Source organism: Dendrobates tinctorius, unplaced genomic scaffold (assembly GCF_039654945.1).
Source record: "Dendrobates tinctorius isolate UK_male_01 unplaced genomic scaffold, ASM3965494v1 ptg000116l, whole genome shotgun sequence".
Lineage (NCBI taxonomy): Eukaryota > Metazoa > Chordata > Amphibia > Anura > Dendrobatidae > Dendrobates > Dendrobates tinctorius.
Genome location: NW_027361784.1, coordinates 26243729 through 26267990, shown reverse-complemented (window position 1 = coordinate 26267990; position 24262 = coordinate 26243729). Strand labels below are relative to the sequence as shown.

The 24262-nt window shown below is 46.5% G+C and overlaps 1 protein-coding gene across 3 annotated transcripts in view; it reads right to left on the bottom strand.

The window, feature by feature from the left end:
- ATAD2 (ATPase family AAA domain containing 2) overlaps nucleotides 1-24135 on the bottom strand; it is a 78383-nt gene extending 54248 nt beyond the window's left edge. Inside the window, exons 1-5 of one of the 3 annotated variants that reach the window (XM_073590289.1) lie at nucleotides 23637-24135; nucleotides 4367-4524; nucleotides 4136-4182; nucleotides 1891-2056; nucleotides 1623-1725 (exon numbers count right to left, since the gene is read on the bottom strand). In XM_073590289.1, the coding sequence (XP_073446390.1) occupies nucleotides 1623-1725; nucleotides 1891-2056; nucleotides 4136-4182; nucleotides 4367-4524; nucleotides 23637-23825 (663 nt within the window). In that variant the 5' untranslated portion in view covers nucleotides 23826-24135. The remainder of the gene's footprint in view (nucleotides 1-1622; nucleotides 1726-1890; nucleotides 2057-4135; nucleotides 4183-4366; nucleotides 4525-23636) is intronic. The other 2 variants (XM_073590287.1, XM_073590288.1) reach the window with 2 other exon arrangements.
- Between the last annotated feature and the right edge of the window lie 127 nt (nucleotides 24136-24262).

The window sequence follows — 24262 nt, the reverse complement described above, 5'->3', positions numbered from 1 at the left end:
ATCAGGCGATTCTGAATGGGGCAATACCAAATATGTTTGATTTTTTACACTTGAATTTTTTTTTTTTAAATTTGGCATGCTTTACAGGCCTTCATGGGAGACTAGAAGCTGCCACAGCCCGATCGGCCTTAGTACATACAGGCAACGATCAGATCACCTGTATGTAGATTTACTGACTTGCTATGAGTGCCGACCACTGGGTAGCGATCATGGCAATCCGGCACTGACAACCATAGAGGTCTCCAAGACACCTCTGGTTGTCATGCCAACCCACCGGTGACTCGTGATCACGTGACAGTGGTCACCGGTGGGCGGATTTCAGGCGTTTGCCAGAAGCGCATGTTAAATGCCGCTGGTGGATCGCGATTCCACTCGCGGCTGTTCCGGGCACATGTCAACTGTTCAAAACAGCTGATACGTCCCTGGAAAGATGTGGGCTCACCGCCGGAACCCATATCAAAGGGAGGAAGGGAGTTTGACGTCAGGGTACTATTACGCCCAATGTCGGAGAGGGGTTTAAGAGAATAACCAGGCTTATTAGACAGCATTAAAACAAGAAAGTTAGCAATTAATTTTTTTTTTTCTATCTGCTGTCATTCTCCTGCAATGAGAGCTTTTATCTTGCATAGTGTTATCATGGAGCTCAGGCCACAAGAGTCTGCCTAGAGTACGCAGTAGTTACATACCAGAAGAGGGGTTAACTCAACATACCAGCTACCTCTCTCCAGCCAATTGATTTCTATACAGCAGTTAGCTACTCCCCTCCTCCTCAGTTCCTGACAAGCTGCTGTTATAAAATCTTGCAAAATCACCATTGCCCACATGTAGCCTTCCGTGTGCTTCTAATTTTGGCTCTTGCCATCCTAGCAGTGTGCTTGTTCAGATGCCCTTTTCTTATCTCTCTGCAAATACAGTGCTAGCAGTGTACACTCCACAACAAACATATGATGGCTGAATGTTAGAGAACTTGTGTTGCACTTTGTAGTTATTTCAATATTATAGCTGTGTTACTCACCAAAACCTTCACTGATGAAGAACCCACCCAGTCAGAAACCAAGAAGGAGAGACCTCATATCTCCAAGCTGAATATTAAGAATATTCATTTCATATTTTCCTATTGACAAACATCTAACCCCAACCTTTGGATCATCTATGAAGGCGCCCTTAAGGGAATCTGTCATCAGGTTTATTCTGAAGGCAGTATAAAGTAGCGACAGACCATGGTTTCATCAGTTTATTATATACTATGTCTTTGCTGCACTTCTTATAACACATGATTTTATCAGCCACCGTGAGTTCAGGTATTCATGAGCTATTTGCCAACTTTCTCTCTATGGAAAACTGGGCAATTTTCTACAAATGAAGCCTTCAGTTGATTCATATTGACATCTAAAAGACATGACTCCAGAGCTGAACTACTGTGGCTGATGAGGTGCGATTTGATGACCGCTACAGGAAGGGACACATAATGGTCTCTGTCGATATTTTACAATTAGACAGCATAAATCGGATTCTAAGGGGATTCTTTGGAATCACCTAATTTGGAAAAGTGGGAATCACTTTATCTGTGTGAAAAAACAGACATCTGAATGAATTAAAAAGAAAAACAATGAAATATTTACTTCTTCGGTGTCATTGAAAACTCCCAAGTCCTCAAGCTCACGCATTCGGCGTCGACGCATTTTTTTCATATCGTCCATTTTTTGTAGAACGGCTTCGGCAGTACTGAAAGAGATAACGTCTTGTTACTTGAAATTATAGCGTAAAAGACACAGGCGAAGATGCTTTAGGAAAACAGACGACTTTTTCTTGAAGCACTTTTGCCCTGAAAAACATCCATGGACATCTCAAAGACACCGTGGGCACATACTGTTAGCTATTTATACATACTTTGTTATAAGCTTGTCGAAAAGCACAGACTGGTTTGTGGTGGTGTATTTGCTTCTCCTGATCCTGCCACTGCGGCGAACCTCAACATCTCCATTCACTTCATGAGCATTTTCTTTCTCCGCACTTCTGGCTCTCAATTGACTGTTCTCTTCACTTTCAAGATGATCTGATTTGTATACAAGGCAAAAAAAAAAAAAAGTTTAAACATTCCCCAAAATAGAAAACAAGAGGCTTCAGCGTGCATAATTCTTGTAGGTAATAATCTTTATACAGCGCCAACATATTCCGCAGCGCTTTACAGTTAAACAGGTTCAAACATCAAAAGTAACAACGTTAACAATAATATAATGATTAAAGCAAAATAAAACAACCCTGCTCGTGAGAGCTTACAATCTACAATAAGGTGGGGGAGATACAGAGTACAGGTGTGCATTTACAATGATGGTCCAGCCATCTCGAGGGAGTGAGGGATAGATGGAGATAGTGAATGGGCTACACATGCACACTTTTACATAAAATGACCTTGATTAGGGAACGTGATAGGCCTTTCTGAATGTGTTTTGAGGGAGGGCCTAAAATTGTGCAAGTTGTGGCTGTTCCAAATTTCTTGGGGTAGAGCATTCCAGAGGATTGGCGCAACGCGGGATAAGTCTTGGAGTCGGGAGTGGGAGGTACGGATTAGTGCAGAGGTTAGTCGAAAGTCTTTTGCAGAGCGCAGCGGTCGGTTAGGCCAATAGACAGAAATGAGGGAGGAGATGTAATGGGATGCGGCACTGTGGAGAGCTTTGTGGGTGAGAACAAGTACTTTGAATTGGATCCTGTAGTGAATGGGCAGTCAGTGTAATGACTGGCGAAGAGCGGACGAGTCCGAGTACCGATTAACCAGATGGATGACCCTGGCTGCTGCATTAAGTATGGACTGGAGATGGGAAAGTCAAGTGACTTTTGTCTCCCAATTTATCATTTGCCTTTTTTTTTTTTTAAACCACCAAATACCCCAAAACATCTGTCATACACTGAAAACACATCTATCAGGAGCTCTGACTCAGCTGTCTAGTCATCAAGTTTTGACCCTTATCCAGGAACATATTGCCCGCTTACAAGAACTAACTACTGACTTGCTCTCTAATATATCCCCAAGCACACTGCTGGTATAGGACAGACATGATTTATGTACAGTCATCTCCAAACGATGCAAAACCGGCAGTGAATGACAAACCTACTCAGAGCAGTGGATAGTAAGGCTATGTTCACACATTGCGCTTTTGCTGCAGGTTTTGCTTGTGTTTTTTTTGCTGTGTTTTTGCCATGCTACATTTGTCTCTTGTGCATGCTGATAAAGTTTAATTACCAAAAAACAAACTCATTCTACTTGATATGGTTTTGGTAGAAAACAAAACAAAAAAAAGCAAAATTCGATACCTGCGTTTTTTTTACCCCGCATTACTTTCAATGGGTGGAAATCGCTTAAAGAGATGGCATGCTCTATTGTGCAAAAAACAAGCAAAACACAACACTAAGGTCAGAAAAACAAAAAACAAAACTAGCTTTGTGCATGAGATTTCGGAATCTCACATCTTGCTGGTACAGTAAAACGCAGGTGAAAATTTACATAAAAAGCCGCAATGACGCAGAGTTAGAACAAACCTTAAACGGTTTAGTAATTTACCCATGTAGTCACAGCTTTAGTAGACATTTTATTTTTGACCTAAGGCAACCAGATATATTGAAAACTAACAGAAAATAAAAGACTAGGGAATGACTTAGGCCTGGATCACACTTCCGTTATTTAAAATCCGTCTAAATCCGTCGTTTTCCGTTAAAAAATGGATCCGCCATTTTTTTGAGGATCCGTTTTTTGTCCCATAGACTTCCATTAGCGGCTACCGCGGATCCGTCAAAAAAAAAAAAAAAAAAACCAGATCCGTTTGCGGCAAAACGAATCCGTTTTTTTCACACTTTGACGGATGCCAAAAAACGGATGTGTTAAACAGGGCTTAGGGAGACATTTACACCACATAAATGTGCTGGATGCAGCAACAGATTTCTTATATACAATAATTATTAGCACAAGTCTGTATTGGCTAATACATAGCGAGCGTAATTTCAATTTCAGTCCAGAATTGCTCAAGATGGTCCAGTATACCAAAATCCCCGACTCTTAATACATTTAGCACATTATATTACAATGCACTTCAGTTTAAGATTGGAAGACCAGTGTTAACAAACCTCTCCCCCTACGTACCGTCTTTGTCATTTGGTGCTGCATCTGCTTGCAATCTAGCCAGTCTCCTAAAATTACAGACAAAGTTTTCAATGATACTGCCATGGCTTAGCAGTTACATACAGTGGCTACATTTGCTAAAAAAAGCAATGAATGGTGTAATATATAGAAATATTTATACACAATTTACAAATATGCTCCATTAACAATTAGAGACAAAACAGAAGACACGCCAGTGTCAGGTGGACGTACCTAGAAAACCTTTTCTCTTCTGTGTTACCCATGATTGGTGATTCATTAGTTTTGTCAAAGCTCGAATCTGAAAGGTTATGTCCATTTTCAGGCTTTTTCTTGCTCAGTGAGCGCAGTGCATGGCCGCCTCCATCATTTTTTTTGTTAGAGAAAGAATTCTAAAAGGGGACAAATACACAAACATTATTCTCCTGCTTTAAAGTTGAATTCACACACTGGGGATTTTCATTGTAGGATTAATATCACCTTACAAAAAGTGAAGCATAGGAGAAAAAAAAAAAAAATAGATGCATATTTATATATATTTTTTATTTATTTGGTTTCGAATGGTCATTCTTTTTAACACATTGAGCCATCTAGCATCAGGCCACTTTTCATTGCCATACACCTGCATTATGGACATTTGTTATACTTACAAACCAGCTATAGTTACTGTTATAAATCAGTCTTTGCTCCGGTGGAATTCAATTTTTCATCTCTGGAGATCTATCATTTGTTGATCCTCCACCTAATTGTAATACTTAAAACTTTATCGAAACATGAACCCTATGAGCGTACCGTACTCACGCTGCATTAAAGGGCAACAGGTCTGCAGGTTTTTGCCATATGAGAGCAGCGCGATTGTAGGTGCAGATACCCTGACTCCAGCAATGTGTCAACAACCCTGATACTTTGGTCTTAGGAACAAGATCTCCCATGTTGGTGTCCGGCAGCAGCATCTTTCTGTAGTTGGGCTGCATTACTAAAGATGCAGGCAAGTAACATATGTAAGGGTAGGTGCACACGGTCAGTAAACGCTGCTTAGTTCCACAACATCCAAGTGTTACAGCATAGTGAATGGTATTTCAAGAAATCCCATGTCCACCATGTGTGCACCGACGCCTTCGGATCACCTGCAGCGCATCTTTCCAGACAGCAGCATTTCCATTTATCTTGCGGAACGGGAGCGTGGAGAGAGGCGGGAAGGCTGCGCGGGACGCCGGAAGGTAAGAATAACACCATTTTTTATTTTTTACATTTTATCTTTTACTACTGAGGCTGCATAGGCAGCCTCAGTAGTAAAAAGTTGGTCACACTTGTCAAACACTATGTTTGACAAGTGTGACCAACCTGTCAATCAGTTCTCCAAGCGATGCTACAGATCGCTTGGAAAACGCTAGCATTTTGCAAGCTAATTACGCTTGCAAAATGCTAGTTTTTCTGCGGGAAAATCGCGGGAATTTAAAATGCGATTTTCCCGCGGAATGTAATTCCGGAACTCTCGCGGTAATTTTCGTGAGAGTTCCGCTACGTGTGAACTTAGCCTTAAAGGATCTGGGAATGTTTAGTTTGCAAAAAAGAAGGCCAAGAGGAGACTTAATAGCGGTTTACAAATATCTCAAGGGCTGTCACAGTGTAGAGGTATCATCCTTATTCTCAAGCTACTTTTACACTTACCACATTTTTTTGCAGTCCATATCGCCGCATTTTTTGTGGTCTCCCCCAATAATGGATCGCCAAAAAGTTTGTGGATCGAAAAACAAACTTCCGTTTGTTTTTGCGGCCCCATTGATTAACAATGGGGGCCGTGTCCATACGCCCTATAAAAGATCGAGCACGCTCTATCTTATCAAGGCCGCAAAAACGGCCCTCACGGCATACCGTGGATTTTTTGTAGGCTGATATTGCGGCCCCATAGAAATCTATTGGGGCCGCCAAATCAGCCCACAAAAACACGGTAAGTGTAAAAGCACCCTCATTTGCACATGCAAACACGAGACGCAATGGAATGAAACTAAAAGGGAGAAGATACAGATTAGGCTAGTTTCACACGCCAGTATGGTGTATTTGCTCGCAGTGCACGGCGCCGCTAAGCCCCGCCCCCTGCGGTCATCTCCTCCTACTATCGCACATTGCTGCATGTGATCTGCACACCCTATCTTTAGCATAGGGTGCGCAGCCCGTGCGCTAGTAGGATTTTGCTTGCGCTGCGCCCATTTGACGGTGCGCCGAGCGCACCAAAATGCAAAAAAAAAAAAAAAAAACAAAACCCCATACCTGTGTTTTTTTTGCATTTACTTATTGCCTTCCCTGGGTGAAAAAAAAACACACTGCAAAAAACAAAAAAATTGACATGCTGAGGCTTAAAAACAACAACAAAAAAAAATGCAGCAGTTCACGAAATCAGTCAGGAAAAAAAAACCATTAGGCTATGTGCACACGCTGCGGTTTTTGCTACGGATCCGCTGCGAATCTGCAGCAGTTCTGCAGACAGTGTACAGCAGCATGTAAGTCTATGTGATTTACATTCTGCTCTGCACATGCTGCAGATTTTTAACTGCGGAAAAGCTGCGGTTTTGAATCCATAGAAAGAATTGACATGTCAATTCTTTCTGCGGATTCCGCTGCAGTTTGCCACCTATTCCATTGTCCAGGTGTCAAACCGCAGGTCAATTTACCTGCGGATCCGCAGATACAAATCTGTGTAAATCTGCAGCGTGTGCACATAGCCTTAGATTTCTGAAATCTCAGCCTTTGCTGGTACTGTAAAACGCAGTTAAAACTTGCATAAAAAAATGTAGTAAAAACTCAAAGTGTGAACACAGCATAAATCGCTAAATCTCAAAACTGACAATTTGGTCACTTATTTAAAAGAAAAAACGTAGAGCGCAACGAACAGGAAGTTATCTTACAAACACCTAATAACATGGATCCCCTTCCCTCCCTCACTTTATAGAGCTCACTCTCCTTTATTGAAGAGGACTCACAGATTAAGCCTGTGTGCCCACATTCAGGATTTTTCGCGTTTTTTCCCCTGCAAAAACACTTAACCCCTTAACCCCCAAGGGTGGTTTGCACGTTCATGACCGGGCCAATTTTTACAATTCTGACCACTGTCCCTTTATGAGGTAATAACTCTGAAACGCTTCCATGGATCCCGGTGATTCTGACATTTTTTTCTCGTGACATATTGTACTTCATGTTAGTGGTAAAATTTCATTCAAATAACTTGCGGTTATTTGTGAAAAAAAACAGAAATTTGGCAAAAATTTCGCAATTTTCCAACTTTGAATTTTTATGTCCTTAAATCACAGAGATATGGCACACAAAAAACTTAATAAGTAACATTTCCCACATGTTTACTTTACATCAGGCACAATTTTGGAACCAAATTTTTTTTTTGTTAGGAAGTTATAAGGGTTAAAAGTTGACCAGCGATTTCTCATTTTTGCAACACCATTTTATTTTTACGGACCACATCACATTTGAAGCCACTTTGAGGGGTCTATATGATAGAAAATACCCAAAAGTGACACCATTCCAAAAACTGCACCCCTCAAGGTGCTCAAAACCACATTCAAGAAGTTTATTAACCCTTCAGGTGCTTCACAGGAATTTTTTGAATATTAAAATAAAATAAAAAAAAAAAAAAAAAAATGGACATTAACTTTTTTCACAAAAAAAAAAAAACACTTCAGGTTCAAATTTTTTATATTTTACCAAGGGTAACAGGAGAAATTGGACTGTAAAAGTTATTGTGCAATTTGTCCTGAGTACGCTGATACCTGATATGTGGGGGGGGGGGGGGGGGGGGACCACTGTTTCGGCGCATTGCAGAGCTCAGAAGGGAAGGAGCGCCGTTTGACTTTTTCAATGCAAAATTGGCTGGAATTCAGATCGGACGCCATGTCACGTTTGGAGAGCCCCTGATGTACCTAAACAGTGGAAACCTCCCACAAGTGACCCCATCTTGGAAACTAGACCCCCCCAAGGAACTTATCTAGATATGTGGTGAGAACTTTGAACCCACAAGGGCTTTACAGAAGTTTATAACGTAAAGCGGTACAATTAAAAAAAATCATTTTTTCCACAAAAATGATCTTTTCATCCCCAATTTTTATTTTCCCAAGGGTACCAGGACCCTAAAAGTTATTGTGCAATTTGTCCTGAGTACGCTGATACCCCTTTTGGAGGTCGAGACTCGAAGAAGCGATCTCGGGGCCGAGAGACGAACTCTATCTTGTATCCTGAGGATACAACTTCCCTGACCCAAGTGTCTTCCACCGAGGCAAGCCAGACGTCTCAAAAAAAAGAAGTCGCCCGCCCAGTTGAGGCTGCGCCTCGGAGCCTTGTTGATAGTCATGCCGATGTGGACCGTCCGGTTCTGGACCTGGAGGATCTGCCCTGGGAGGAGTAAGATTGCCAGGAGGGAGTAGGCCTAAAGGAGACCTTCTTCCTATCCTGGCGTGCCTGCGGCCTTTGTTGGTTGAAAAAGGTTTCTGCCTTCGCAACGCGGCTGAAGGGCCGAAACTGACGCCTTGAAGGGGGTCTACGTGGCTTGGACTGAGGAAGAGAGCTTGTGCCCCCAGTGGCATCTTTAATAATCTGGTCCAGCTGGGATCCGAAAAGACGCGCTCCCTGAAAAGGCAGATTGGTAAGGGACTTTTTTGATGACAAATCCGCCTGCCAAGCCTTGAGCCAAATTGTACGCCGGATTGCAACTACGTTGCTGGACGCTTGAGCTGCGCAAGACGCGGCATCTAAGGAGGCAGAGACCAAATATTCCCCTGCGTGGGAAATCTGGTTGGCCAGCTCGGCCAGTCGCTCTGGCTGGGCTCCATCAAGAATGCCCTGGCGTAGATCCTCTGCCCAAGTAGCAATGGCCTTGGCTACCCAAATGGAAGCAAAGGTAGGGATTAGCACCATCGCTTCGAATGCTGACTTTGCTAAGGATTCTATGATCCTGTCGTTAGAATCTTTTAGAGACGCCACACCTGAAATCGGAAGGACTGTGTTGTTAGATAGTCTGGACACAGGAGCGTCTACAGAGGGAGAAGCCGACCAGTTGTCGGTGAGCTCTTGAGAAAATGGATACAGCACGCCGAGACGTTTCCCTCTTTGAAAGCGTCTGGTCGGATTTTCTCTTTCCCTGGTAAGGAGCTTGCCAAACTCAGTGAGGAGCGAAGACTCTGGAAGGTGCTTCGGCCTGTCTGAACAAAACCTCCTGATCCGAGGGTTTTGCAGGGGAGTCTGTGATCTTGAAAGCGTGGTTAATCGCTGCAATGAGGTTCTGTACCGTAACCTTCATGTCCACGGCATGGTACGAATCCAGCTCTAAGACCTCTTCGGATGGCGCATCCAAGAACGCTTCGCCTGACTCGGGTGAGGAAGGATGGGAAGGAGACTGCTGGGGTGGACTATGCGGAGAGATGGGGCGAGAGGAGGAATCCGGCCGGAGATCCTGCCTGGGCCTTTTGCGGCTCATGCTGGCTGGTTCAGAGAGGCTCTTGAGCCCTGCTGGACCCTGCAGAAGTGTCCAGGGGCAACCTATCAAGCACAGCCACGAGGAACTGAGAGACCCTGGTGAGATCTGCCACTGATTGAGATAGAGAAGAGGCCCATTCGGGAATGGGGGGGGGGGGGGTTCCACTCTCACATGAAACATTAGGGGGCTCCTGAGCGGCGGGCTCAATGGGATTGCTGCAGTCTAGGCAGAGGGGAGTGGACTGACCTGAGGGAAGTTCGCGATTGCAAGATGAACACGCAAAGTACTTGATTAAGGTGCAAGAGGACGCGCACGGTCAGACTTAGAGTTAGACATAATGACGGAAAGCCACTGAAGCAGTGCCGGAAGGTTGGGGGACAGGAGACAGAGGAGGGTGTCAGTCTGCAGTTGCAGAGCTACTCACGGTCCGATGTCCTGTAGCTGCTTCCAGCAATTGAAGATGCACGGCTCGTCTGGGCTTGCAGGGGCACGGCAGTGGGAACAGCGTCCGGATGACAGGCTGTGAAAATGGCGGCAGCCTGAGAGGGACAGAGCAGGAAGCGCGCGCTTTCCTGCAGAGACCGAGGAAGAAGATGGGCGGGGCTAAACGCCGATGCTAAAGATGGCGCCGCCCGCTGAAAATAGCCAGGCTGGGGGTGGGTGGAGAGAGCGCCGCCTCAGGGACGCCTAACATGAGGGGAGAAGGCGGTGGGCGTGGCCACGACGCAGGACAAGGCCCCAAATGAAGCCGGGGCCTAGATTAGATGTGGCGGCCGCGGAGGCCCGCAGAACAGCCGCGGCACCCGCTCCCAAAGAAACCCTGTCTGGAGCCTGGCTGCAGGATAAATAAGTAAGAGCAGCCTGGGGAAAAACAGGTGCAGGGTGAAAAGAAGCTGCGCATGGGAGTCTCTGACAAAGGGAGACCCCCTGGTGCTAGAGAAGGGTGCCGTGATCCTATATAGCGATTTAGGGGCCCTATACTTACCCACCATCTTGATCCGTTCTTCTGATGGAAAGGAAAGTACCTTGATTATCCAGCGTATGTGCTTCCTGTAGTAGGATGTCCGCGTCTCATCCTAACCGACAAGGTAGGCGAGTGGGTGGGAGACAGGGGACGAGGACCAAATGGCTGGCACACACCTGTGTTAGGCTCGTTGGTCCTGCTGTAGAGAGCTGTGAGGATACGGGGTGGCAGTACACGCCGTACTCACAGTCTCTGTGTGGGACTACAGACATCATAGAATCATAGAATCGTAGAGTTGGAAGGGACCTCCTCGGCCATCTGGTCCAACCCCCTGCTCAAAGCAGGATTCGCTAAATCATCCCAGTCAGATGTCTGTCCAGCCTCTGTTTGAAGACTTCCATTGAAGGAGAACTCACCACTTCTCGTGGCAGCCTGTTCCACTCATTGATCACTCTAACTGTCAAAAAGTTTTTTCTAATATCTAATCTGTGTCTCCTCCCATTCAGTTTCATCCCATTGCTTCTAGTCTTTCCTTGTGCAAATGAGAATAAAGTTGATCCTTCTACAATGTGACAGCCCTTTAGATATTTGTAGACAGCTATTAAGTCTCCTCTCAGTCTTCTCTTTTGCAAACTAAACATTCCCAAATCCTGCAACCTTTCCTCATAAGACAGGGTTTGCAGACCGGTCACCATTCTGGTCGCTCTTTTCTGAACTTGCTCCAGTTTGTTGATGTCTTTTTTAAAATGTGCTGCCCAAAACTGGACACAATATTCCAGATGAGGTCTGACCAAAGAGGAGTAGAGGGAAATAATGACTTCACGTGATCTAGACTGTATGCTTCTGTTAATACATCCTAGAATTGCATTTGCCTTTTTTGCTGCTGCATCACACTGTTGACTCATATTCAGTCTGTGATCTATTAGTATACCCAAGTCTTTTTCACATGTGCTGTCACTTAGCCCTATTCCTCCCATTCTATATATGCTTTTTCCATTTTTATTGCCCAGATGTAGTACTTTGCATTTCTCCCTGTTAAAAACCATTCTGTTTGTTGCTGCCCACTTCTCCAGTTTATTTAAATCTTTTTGAATCCTCTCTCTCTCTTCTCTAGTATTAGCTATCCCTCCTAGCTTTGTGTCATCAGCAAATTTAATCAGTTTACCCTCAATGCCTTCATCTAAATCGTTGATAAAGATGTTGAACAATACAGGGCCCAGGACAGAGCCCTGTGGTACCCCACTTGAGACATTCTTCCAACTGGATGTGCAGCCATTTACGACCACTCTTTGGGTCCGATCACTAAGCCAGTTATGAATCCACCTAACAGTTGCCTTGTCCATTCCATACTTAGTCATTTTTTCAATAAGGATTGTATGAGAGACTTTGTCAAATGCTTTGCTGAAGTCAAGATATACTATATCTACAGCATTTCCTTGATCCACCCAATCAGTGATACCGTCATAGAAGGAAATTAAGTTAGTCTGACATGACTTATTAGTTACAAACCCATGCTGACTGTTTAATCACTTCATTCTTATCCAGGTATTGACATACATGTTGTTTAATAATTTGTTCAAAGATCTTTCCTGGTATAGAAGTCAGACTCACCGGCCTATAGTTACCTGGGTCCACCTTCTTCCCCTTTTTGAAGATAGGAACAACATTTGCTCTTCTCCAGTCTTCTGGCACTTCTCCTGTTCTCCAAGAATTTTCAAAGATTATAGAGAGGGGTTCAAAAATTTCTTCTGCTATCTCCTTCAGTACTCTGGGGTGTAATTCATCTGGACCTGGAGACTTGAATTCATTTAGGCTAGCTAAGTGTTTCCTCACTATCTTTCTGTTTATAGATATCCTGGATTCTTCTATTCCCTTAATAGGACAGTGAATAACAGTTGATGTTACATTTCCTTTCTGAGAGAAAACAGATGCAAAATAGGAATTTAAAAGTTCAGCCTTCTCAACATCCTGTCTTACCATTTCATCATTTTCATCCTGTAAAAATCCTATAGCATCTTTGACTTTTCTTTTACTTTTGACATATCCCCAAAATCCTTTATTATTGCTTTTGACATCTCTTGCAAGCCTCAATTCATTTTCAGCTTTAGATAATCTGATTTGTGCCCTGCAGGTACTGCAGACAGCATTATATTCTTCTTTAGATATGCCTCCCTCTTTCCATTTTATAAACATTTTTTTCTTCCTTTTTAGCATGTGCTTAAGTTCTGTGTTCATCCATCCTGGTTTCCTTAACTGCTTCCTATTATTCCCTCTTTTCGGAATTGTTAACAACTGTGCTTTGAGAATTTCATTTTTCAAGATTTCCCATCCTTCCTGGACATTTTTGTCTTTAAGGATATCCAGCCATTGGATCCCTCCAATTCTCTTTCTGAATCCCTTAAAATCTGCCTTTCTGAAATCTAACCTTGACGTCTGAGTCTTCACAGGTCTTCCGCCTCTAGTTATCCAAAATTCTAAAATAGCATGGTCGCTACCTCCTAGGGTCCCAGCCACTTTTACCTCCTCAACCATTTCCTCCCTGTTTATAAGGATTAGATCCAAGGTAGCAGTTCCCCTTGTTTTCTCCCTTACCTTTTGGAAGATAAAGTTGTCAGCAAGAGAGGATAAGAATTTCCTTGACCTGTTAGTTTTGCCTGAGAGAGATTCCCAACAAATGTCTGGATAGTTGAAATCTCCCATGACAACTATGTCATATTTTTTGGAGAACTTGGCCATTTGATGCATAAAGAGTTCATCCAAAGCTCCAGCTTGCACAGGCGGCCTGTAGTAAATGCCTACAATGGTGTCCTTTCCATTGTTCTGTCCTTGTATTCTTACCCAAACAGTTTCCACAGAACTCCCAGTCTCTGAAGCTTCAATCTCTGTGCAGATATACACGTTTCTAACATACAATGCGACACCCCCTCCTCGTTTATCAAGTCTGTTTCTTGCAAATAAGTTGTATCCTTCTAGTCTTGTATTCCAATCATGTGTATTGTCCCACCAAGTTTCAGTTATTCCAATGACATCATTTCTTTTCCTGTGTTAGTAGTTCCAATTCTCCTTGTTTGTTGCCCATGCTTTGTGCATTAGTATAGAAACATTTTAGTTTGTGATTGCTTTCTCTTTCTCCAATATTTTTATTAATTAGATTCTTTCGTCTTTGTTCTTCCTTTCCACTTCTAATAGCAGAGTTCTCAATAGCATTTGTCAGGTGTATGGCTTTTTCTGGTCTTTTGCTTCCCTTCCCATGTTGTTCTAGTTTAAAGCTCTCCTTACAAGTGTAGCAAGGCGACTTCCAAATACATGCTTACCAGTCTTCGTAAGGTGCACCCCATCTCTAGCAAGTAGTCCATCGTATAAGTAGTTCACTCCGTGATCCAGAAATCCAAATCGTTGCTGACGGCACCATCGACGTAGCCAGTTGTTCACCTGCAGAATCTTATTCCACCTCCTTGTTCCATGGCCATCCACTGGGAGGATGGAAGAGAAGACCACCTGCGCTCCCAGTTCTTTCACTTTCTTACCTAAGTCTTCAAAGTCTCTGCAGACATGACCATTCACTCTGAATCCCTCCGGAAACGTGAAAAGGAACGACGCACATTGAGGTAGAAATGGGTCTAATGAAAGACCCGTGTCCACCTCCTACTGACACTAAGGTAAACTGAGGAAAATAGTGCCGGTTGGTGGGGTGTATACTGTGGAGGAGGAGCTAACCTTTTTCTGTACATAGTGTCAACCTCCTAGTGGCAGCAGCATACACCCATGGTCTCTGTGACCCCAATGAAGCAATAGAGAAATGTGGATTTCCTGCGAAGGAGTCCAGTTTTGCGCAGGAAAATTCTGCTTACGTGCTTTTTTCCGTTTGTTTGCATCCAATTCGTTCTACATGAAGTCTTTAGTATTCTGTATTTGCTCACTGCTTTTTGTTTGTTTTCTGCTGTGTGAGCAGAGTTTACCAGAGCAGAGTTTACCAATTCCATATATTTTTGCTTGATTCAACAATTGAGACTTTTAGAAAAGTCACAAACTTTAGCACAACTCCACTCACCTCCTACCACTTGGGAGTTTTTAAATTTACCAGTACAGTGCATTGCAAAAGTATTTGGCCCCCTGGAACTTTTCAACCTTTTCCCACATATCATGCTTCAAACATAAAGACACTAAATGTAAATTTTTTGGTGAAGAATCAACAACAAGTGGGACACAATTGTGAAGTTGAACGAAATTTATAACTTATTTTAAATCTTTGGGTAAATTCAAAAACTGAAAAGTGGGGCGTGCAATATTATTCAGCACCTTTACTTTCAATGCAGCAAACTCACTCCAGAAGTTAATTGTGGATCTCTGAATGATCCAATGTTATCCTAAATGACTTATGATGATAAATATAATCCACCTGTGTGTAATCAAGTCTCTGTATAAATGCACCTGCTCTGTGATAGTCTCAGGGTTCTGTTTGGTGCACAGAGAGCATCATGAAGACCAAGGAACACAACAGGCAGGTCCGTGATACTGTTGTGGAGAAGTTTAAAGCCAGATTTGGATACAAAATGATTTCCAAAACTTTAAACATCCCAAGGAGCACCGTGCAAGCGATCATATTGAAATGGAAGGAGTATCAAACCACTGCAAATCTACCAAGACCCGGCCGTCCCTCTAAACTTTCATCACAAACAAGGAGAAGACTGATCAGAGATGCAGCCAAGAGGCCCATGATCACTCTGGATGAACTGCAGAGATCTACAGCTGAGGTGGGACAGTCTGTCCATAGGACAACAATCAGTCGTACACTGCACAAATCTGGCCTTTATGGAAGAGTGGCAAGAAGAAAGCCATTTCTCAAAGATATCCAGAAAAAGTGTAATTTAAAGTTTTCAACAAGCCACCTGGGAGACACACCAAACATATGGAAGAAGGTGCTCTGGTCAGATGAAATCAAAATTGAACTTTTTGCCAGCAATGCCAAACGATGTGTTTGGCATAAAGGCAACACTGCTCATTCACCCTAAACACACCATCCCCAGTGTCAAACATGGTGGTGGCAGTATCATGGTTTAGGCCTGCTTTTCTTCAGCAGGGACAGGGAAGATGGATAAAATTGATGGGAAGATGGATGGAGCCAAATACAGGACCATTCTTGAAAAAAACCTGTTGGAGTCTGCAAAAGACCTGAGACTGGGACGGAGATTTGTCTTCCAACAAGACAATGATCCCAAACAAAGCAAAATCTACAATGGAATGGTTCACAAATAAATGTATCCAGGTGTTAGAATGGCCAACTCAAAGTCCAGACCTGAATCCAATCGAGAATCTGTGGAAAAAGCTGAAAACTGCTGTTCACAAACGATCTCCATCCAACCTCACTGAGCTCGGGCTGTTTGCCAAGGAAGAATGGGCAAGAATTTCAGTCTCTCAATGTACAAAATGATGGTGGCGCAACAAAGTATTAAGTTAAAGGGGCCGAATAATATTGCACGCCCCACTTTTCAGTTTTTGAATTTAACAAAAAATTTAAAATGAACAATAAAATTTGTTCAATTTCACAATTGTGTCCCACTTGTTGATTCTTCAGCAAAAATATACATTTGCTATCTTTATGTTTGAAGCATGATATGTGGGAAAAGGTTGAAAAGTTCCAGGGGGCCGAGTACTTTCACAAGGCACTGTATATCTTCACAATTTGTGCCATTTTACAAAATGTACAACTTTTGGCTTCAAAAAGTTGCAAAAACCAGTTCAAGACAGAAAAATAAGACGTTTGACTTTGTGCCCAATTGATGAATCGTCTCTGCTATTACCAGGAATGTGAGGCCACAAACAGCAACTGATACTAGAAGAGAAAAAGGAAAGCAATATGCCAAAAAAAAAAAAAAAAAAAATTATGGCTCTTGTGTTTCCTCCCTAGACTAACCTGCCTAAATCAGACACTGCCATTTCTATGGATGGTTCATCCATAATTCCCAATAGCTCGCTGTCCTGGAGTTATTGGATTTAGATCTTTCTTTTACTCCCTATATCCAATCACTCATGTTGCCTGCACCTCAAAAACATTGCAAGAAACCAACTTTTTCTTACGTTTCAGTCTATAAAAGCACTTAGGCCGGGATAACACTTGTGTGTGCGTAATGCGAGAAACTCACGCGAGTCCCTCAAATCAATACCCGGCACTGCCGCCGCCACTCGGGACCGGAGTGTGCGGCTGCATGTATTTCTATGCAGCCACACATTACGGTCCCGAGTGGCGGCGGCAGTTACGGGTATTGATGCGCGAGTTTCTTGCACTGCATACACGTGCGGGGGGCCTTACTGTTGCTCTGATGTGTACTCGTCTGGAAAACTACAGTTCTATATCAGTCTGCCACTTACTAAACGATCACATTTTCAATCTCTCAGAACACAGAAACCTGAATTATTGCTGTCCAGACACTACACTGATGCCTCCACCCTGTGCCAGTCATTGCACTGGTTACTTATCTGCTACAGAGTACAAAACAATATCACTTTCACCCATAAAGTGCTCCACGGTTCTGCACCACTTTACATCTACTCATCTCTGTCCAAAAAGATTTTTCTAGCGTGATGGAGACCAGGTCACAAAACAAAAGTGATAACTAAGGGCCCCGTGACACATAGCAATCTCGCTAGCGAGATCGCTGCGTGTGACAGCGATCAGCCCACCTGCCGGTATCGCTGCAATAAACCTCTGGACATTTCTTTTGTCGCTGATCTCCCACTGGCCAGCACGCATCGCTACGTGTGACAGGCAAGAGACCAGCGATCAGCTGGTAACTAACGTACACATCGGGTATCCAAGGGACGCACGTCCCTTGGATACCCGATGTGTACGATAGATACCAGCTCCCTGCATCAGCGCGCTGGTAACTAATGAACACAGCGACGCCGCGCGCTCGGCGTCGCTGTGCTGATCGCTGGTGAAGCTGTCTGTGTGACAGCTCACCAGCAATCCTGACACGTTGATATCGTTGTCGGGATCGCTAGTAAGTTGTTATGTGTGACTCCAGCTTTAGTGGCTCAGTGAATAATATATGGAAATTTTGGGTCCATGGAGAAAGAAAACTTCCCCTATCATCTCATCTTAACTCAAGCCGTCCATTGTAAACACGTGATCAATCATGATAAAGCAGAGGACAAACAAATACACAGAAATTGTGGTCAACTTCAAGCACTGATTAGAAAAGAATGGACAGTTATCAGTTAGTATTAAGCCCAGCTGATACCCAGCTGCCAGGGCAGAAGCTTGGAAAAATAAGGGTCAGCGCTGTAAATAATAAATTTGTTTTGTGTTGACCCATTAACATTGTTACCATTAAGGGCCTGTCACACTAAGCGATATCGCAAGCAATATCGCTATAACTTGTGACGTTATAGCGATATCGCTATGTCTGATACTTACCAACGACCCGCTCCCCCACTGGTTATCGCTGATCGCGCGAGAACGTCCTGGACTGTTTCTCGTCGTCAGCTTCCTGTGGAGAGACGAGCGTGGAGCCAGGCGGGCGGATGTCAGGATCGCCTAGTGTGACAGGTAAGTAGCGACCTCCGTCCCCAGCGATGTCCCTGGTGAGATCTGCCTGTGTGGCAGCTCACTAGCGACCACTTAGCGATGTACCAGCGATCCTGACTGCGTCATATCGCTGGTCGCGATCGCTGGTACATGGCTAAGTGTGACAGTACCTTTAGGCTATGTGCACACGCTGCGGTTTTGGCCCTGCGGAACCGCAGCAGTTCCGCAGACATGGTACAGTACCATGTAACCCTATGGGTTTTCAAAACCGCAATGCTCACGCTGCGTTTTTTTCCGTGTGGTTTTGCTGCTGTTTATCAACCGCAGCATGTCAACTGTTTCTGCGGATTCCGCTGCGGTTTCACACCTTTAACATAGTAGAGGTGTGAAACCGCATGGCAAAACTGCAGACCAAACCGCAGGTCACTTTACCTGCGGTTCCGCGGGGAAAAACCCGCAGGTGATTCCGCAGTGTGTGCACATAGCCTCAATTGGTTTATTGGAAAAAAGGCAGAAAGTTTGTAAATATTGTTAATATACTGAACATGCAATGGAGGTAAATAATTTTGATTGCAAATGTAGCTACAAATAACCCCAGAAATCTGCAAAGACGTTTCATAAAGGGAACAGCAGCATAAAAAAACAACTACCCAAACAGCTGAGGCTGCTACGAATGTGCTGCTATGGAGTGATTCATTGATGACACCAGACAAGAGCTCTGCTTCCATGACAAATCTATGCACACAGAATATACATTAAGGCTGGGTTCACACGTAGCAGAAGTCTCGTGGAAATTCACGCGAGAATTCCAGAATTCCATTCCGCGGGAAAAATCGCAATTTAAATTCCCGCGGAAAACTTGTATTTTGCAAGCGTAATTAGCTTGCAGAATTGCTAGCGTTATCCAAGCGATCCGGGGCATCGCTTGGAGAACTGATTGACAGGTTGGTCACACTCGTCAAACATAGTGACCTATGCGACATCAATAGTAAAAGATAGAATGCAAATAATAAAAAAAAATATATTGTTATTTTCACCTTCCGACGTCCCGCGCTGCCTTCCCGCCTCTCTCCACGCTCCCGGTAATCCTTTGCGATAATTACTGCGATGACGTCGCGCGAATGACCACGAGACTTCGCGATCCCGCGAGAACGGATGTCATCGCTCGCAAAGGCTTACTGGGACCGGGAGCGTGGAGAGAGGCGGGAAGGCTGCGCGGGACGTCTGAAAGTGAGAACAATATTTTTTATTTTAAATTCTATTTTTTACAGGGATATGGTACCCACAGCCCGGAGGACAGTCTCCTCTCCTCCGGACCGTGGGTACCATCCGCAAATGTTCTGCTTAATTTTCGCATGGTCTGCACTGCCACATGCGGGAAGTAAGCGGAACAATGCATTCCTGAGTGCGGGATCGCCGCGATTCCGCAAAATTAATGAGCATGCCGCGGTAAAAACCACAGCATTAGCACAGAATTCCGGAATCCCATAGGAATGCATGGGATGCTTATTTTTCGCGTTTTCACGGCAAAATCGCGCGGTTGGAAACGCGAAAAAAACGCCACGTGTGAACTCAGCTAAACCATTGGCAAATGATCAACAGAAATATTTGCAGCGACCATTAATCTTCCCTCTATTGTCAACGTGGCCAGCGATCAGCTAACATACGGTCCTCCTCCCTTGTATACAAGGGGGCTGCTGTGGGTCAGGGGGCACCGTCAGTCACATATTTACACTAAAGGGGTCGGGTCAAGAGGCATAGCCAGTCACATGTGTTGGCACCCTTGAAATGTTTCCAGAATATTATTGTAATTACACTTTTTGCCTGTGTGTATATTAGAACACAAAAAAATGGCAAACTGGACACAATTTCACACAAACTCAAAAATGGGCTTAACAACATTGCTGGCACTTTCTAAATTTGGGTAAACAACTTTGTTTCAAGCATGTGATGCTCGGTCAAACTCATCTGTGGCAAGTAACGTGTAGGAAATATGAAAATCACACCTGAAACCAAATAAAAGGGAAGACACAATCTTTACATTTTGTGTCTGTGTGCCACACCAAGCATGGAGAACAGAAGAAAAAAAAAAAAAAAAAAAACTGTCTGAGGACTTGAGAACCAGTCCCCCGTATACACACACACACGGGGCCGGATCATCGGGTGGCACCGCCAGTCCCCTATATACACACACGGGGCCGGATCATCGGGCAGCGCCAGTCCCTCTATATACACACACGGGGTCGGATCATCGGGCAGCGCCAGTCCCTCTATATACACACACGGGGCCGGATCATCGGGCACCGCCAGTCCCTCTATACACACACACACACACACACACACGGGGCCGGATCATCGGGCACCGCCAGTCCCTCTATATACACACACACACACACACGGGGCCGGATCATCGGGCACCGCCAGTCCCTCTATATACACACACACACGGGGCCGGATCATCGGGCACCGCCAGTCCCTCTATATACACACACACGGGGCCGGATCATCGGGCACCGCCAGTCCCTCTATATACACACACACGGGGCCGGATCATCTGGCACCGCCAGTCCCTCTATATACACACACACACACACACGGGGCCGGATCATCGGGCACCGCCAGTCCCTCTATATACACACACACACACACACACACACACACACACACACACACGGGGCCGGATCATCGGGCACCGCCAGTCCCTCTATATACACACACACACGGGGCCGGATCATCGGGCACCGCCAGTCCCTCTATATACACACACACACACACGGGGCCGGATCATCGGGCACCGCCAGTCCCTCTATATATACACACACACACACACACACGGGGCCGGATCAACGGGCACCGCCAGTCCCTCTATATACACACACACACGGGGCCGGATCATCGGGCACCGCCAGTCCCTCTATATATATACACACACACACACGGGGCCGGATCATCGGGAACCGCCAGTCCCTCTATATACACACACGGGGCCGGATCATCGGGAACCGCCAGTCCCTCTATATACACACACGGGGCCGGATCATCGGGCACCGCCAGTCCCTCTATACACACACACACACGGGGCCGGATCATCGGGCACCGCCAGTCCCTCTATATACACACACACACACGGGGCCGGATCATCGGGCACCGCCAGTCCCTCTATATACACACACACACACACACACACACACGGGGCCGGATCATCGGGCACCGCCAGTCCCTCTATATACACACACACACGGGGCCGGATCATCGGGCACCGCCAGTCCCTCTATATACACACACACACGGGGCCGGATCATCGGGCACCGCCAGTCCCTCTATATATACACACACACGGGGCCGGATCAACGGGCACCGCCAGTCCCTCTATATACACACACACACGGGGCCGGATCATCGGGCACCGCCAGTCCCTCTATATATATACACACACACACACGGGGCCGGATCATCGGGAACCGCCAGTCCCTCTATATACACACACGGGGCCGGATCATCGGGCACCGCCAGTCCCTCTATACACACACACACACGGGGCCGGATCATCGGGCACCGCCAGTCCCTCTATATACACACACACGGGGCCAGATCATCGGGCACCGCCAGTCCCTCTATATACACACACACACGGGGCCGGATCATCGGGCACCGCCAGTCCCTCTATATACACACACACACGGGGCCGGATCATCGGGCACCGCCAGTCCCTCTATATACACACACACACGGGGCCGGATCATCGGGCACCGCCAGTCCCTCTATATACACACACACACGGGGCCGGATCATCGGGCACCGCCAGTCCCTCTATATACACACACACACGGGGCCGGATCATCGGGCACCGCCAGTCCCTCTATATACACACACACACGGGGCCGGATCATCGGGCACCGCCAGTCCCTCTATATACACACACACACACGGGGCCGGATCATCGGGCACCGCCAGTCCCTCTATATACACACACACACGGGGCCGGATCATCGGGCACCGCCAGTCCCTCTATATACACACACACACGGGGCCGGATCATCGGGCACCGCCAGTCCCTCTATATACACACACACGGGGCCGGATCATCGGGCACCGCCAGTCCCTCTATATACACACACACGGGGCCGGATCATCGGGCACCGCCAGTCCCTCTATATACACACACGGGGCCGGATCATCGGGCACCGCCAGTCCCTCTATATACACACACACACGGGGCCGGATCATCGGGCACCGCCAGTCCCTCTATATACACACACACACGGGGCCGGATCATCGGGCACCGCCAGTCCCTCTATATACACACACACACGGGGCCGGATCATCGGGCACCGCCAGTCCCTCTATATACACACACACACGGGGCCGGATCATCGGGCACCGCCAGTCCCTCTATATACACACACACACGGGGCCGGATCATCGGGCACCGCCAGTCCCTCTATATACACACACACACGGGGCCGGATCATCGGGCACCGCCAGTCCCTCTATATACACACACACACGGGGCCGGATCATCGGGCACCGCCAGTCCCTCTATATACACACACACACGGGGCCGGATCATCGGGCACCGCCAGTCCCTCTATATACACACACACACACACACGGGGCCGGATCATCGGGCACCGCCAGTCCCTCTATATACACACACACACGGGGCCGGATCATCGGGCACCGCCAGTCCCTCTATATACACACACACACACACACACGGGGCCGAATCATCGGGCACCGCCAGTCCCTCTATATACACACACACACGGGGCCGGATCATCGGGCACCGCCAGTCCCTCTATATACACACACACACGGGGCCGGATCATCGGGCACCGCCAGTCCCTCTATATACACACACACACGGGGCCGGATCATCGGGCACCGCCAGTCCCTCTATATACACACACGGGGCTGGATCATCGGGCACCGCCAGTCCCTCTATATACACACACACACGGGGCTGGATCATCGGGCACCGCCAGTCCCTCTATACACACACACACACGGGGCCGGATCATCGGGCACCGCCAGTCCCTCTATATACACACACACACGGGGCCGGATCATCGGGCACCGCCAGTCCCTCTATACACACACACACACGGGGCCGGATCATCGGGCACCGCCAGTCCCTCTATACACACACACACGGGGCCGGATCATCGGGCACCGCCAGTCCCTCTATATACACACACACACGGGGCCGGATCATCGGGCACCGCCAGTCCCTCTATACACACACACGGGGCCGGATCATCGGGCACCGCCAGTCCCTCTATATACACACACACACGGGGCCGGATCATCGGGCACCGCCAGTCCCTCTATATACACACACACGGGGCCGGATCATCGGGCACCGCCAGTCACTCTATATACACACACACACGGGGCCGGATCATCGGGCACCGCCAGTCCCTCTATATACACACACAGGGCCGGATTATCGGGCACCGCCAGTCCCTCTATATACACACACAGGGCCGGATTATCGGGCAGCACTCTGCGCACACAGCTCGTCCCTGCCTACCTCACTCACCGGGCGGCGCTCCGTCTTGCCCCGGCCGGGGTCGCTGCGGGCGCTCTGGGAGCCTCTGGTGTATTTCGCCCGCGCAGACTCCAGGCTGAAGAACTCGGTGCTGGAGTCCAGCAGGGAATCCTCCACACACACCGGTGCGGGAGCGGCCTTGGCGGCTGACGAGCTCCGGAGCTGCACCATCTTCTCACCGCGAACACTTCCAAGTTCTAAATTCTGGCGCCACAAACTTTCCTCACAAGAACCGCGGTACTGAACCTAGATCCCTCCGCCGCTGGGCCTCTTTCCCCCTTCGCCTGGCCCAAGGACACCAAACCTCGTCCTACCAAGACGAGTCACAGTTTTCTATAAGGTTCCCCCTCGATAAACAACGCTTTGTCCAACGTCCAGTCCGTCTGGATGGACTTAACGCCTTCAGCTACGCCACATCCTCGGCGGATGTGCACCTCATCACTACTGTTCAGTTTGAGCGCGGGAAGTCACAAAAGGATATGATTGGTTAAGTTTCCTGACGCCACGCCCCTCTTTGCGAAAACAAGCGCCGCTACCAGGATAGGTTCACTGTGGAGTGTGAAGGCGGAACTACAACTCCCATGAGTCAAATGAAAAGCAACGAAGAG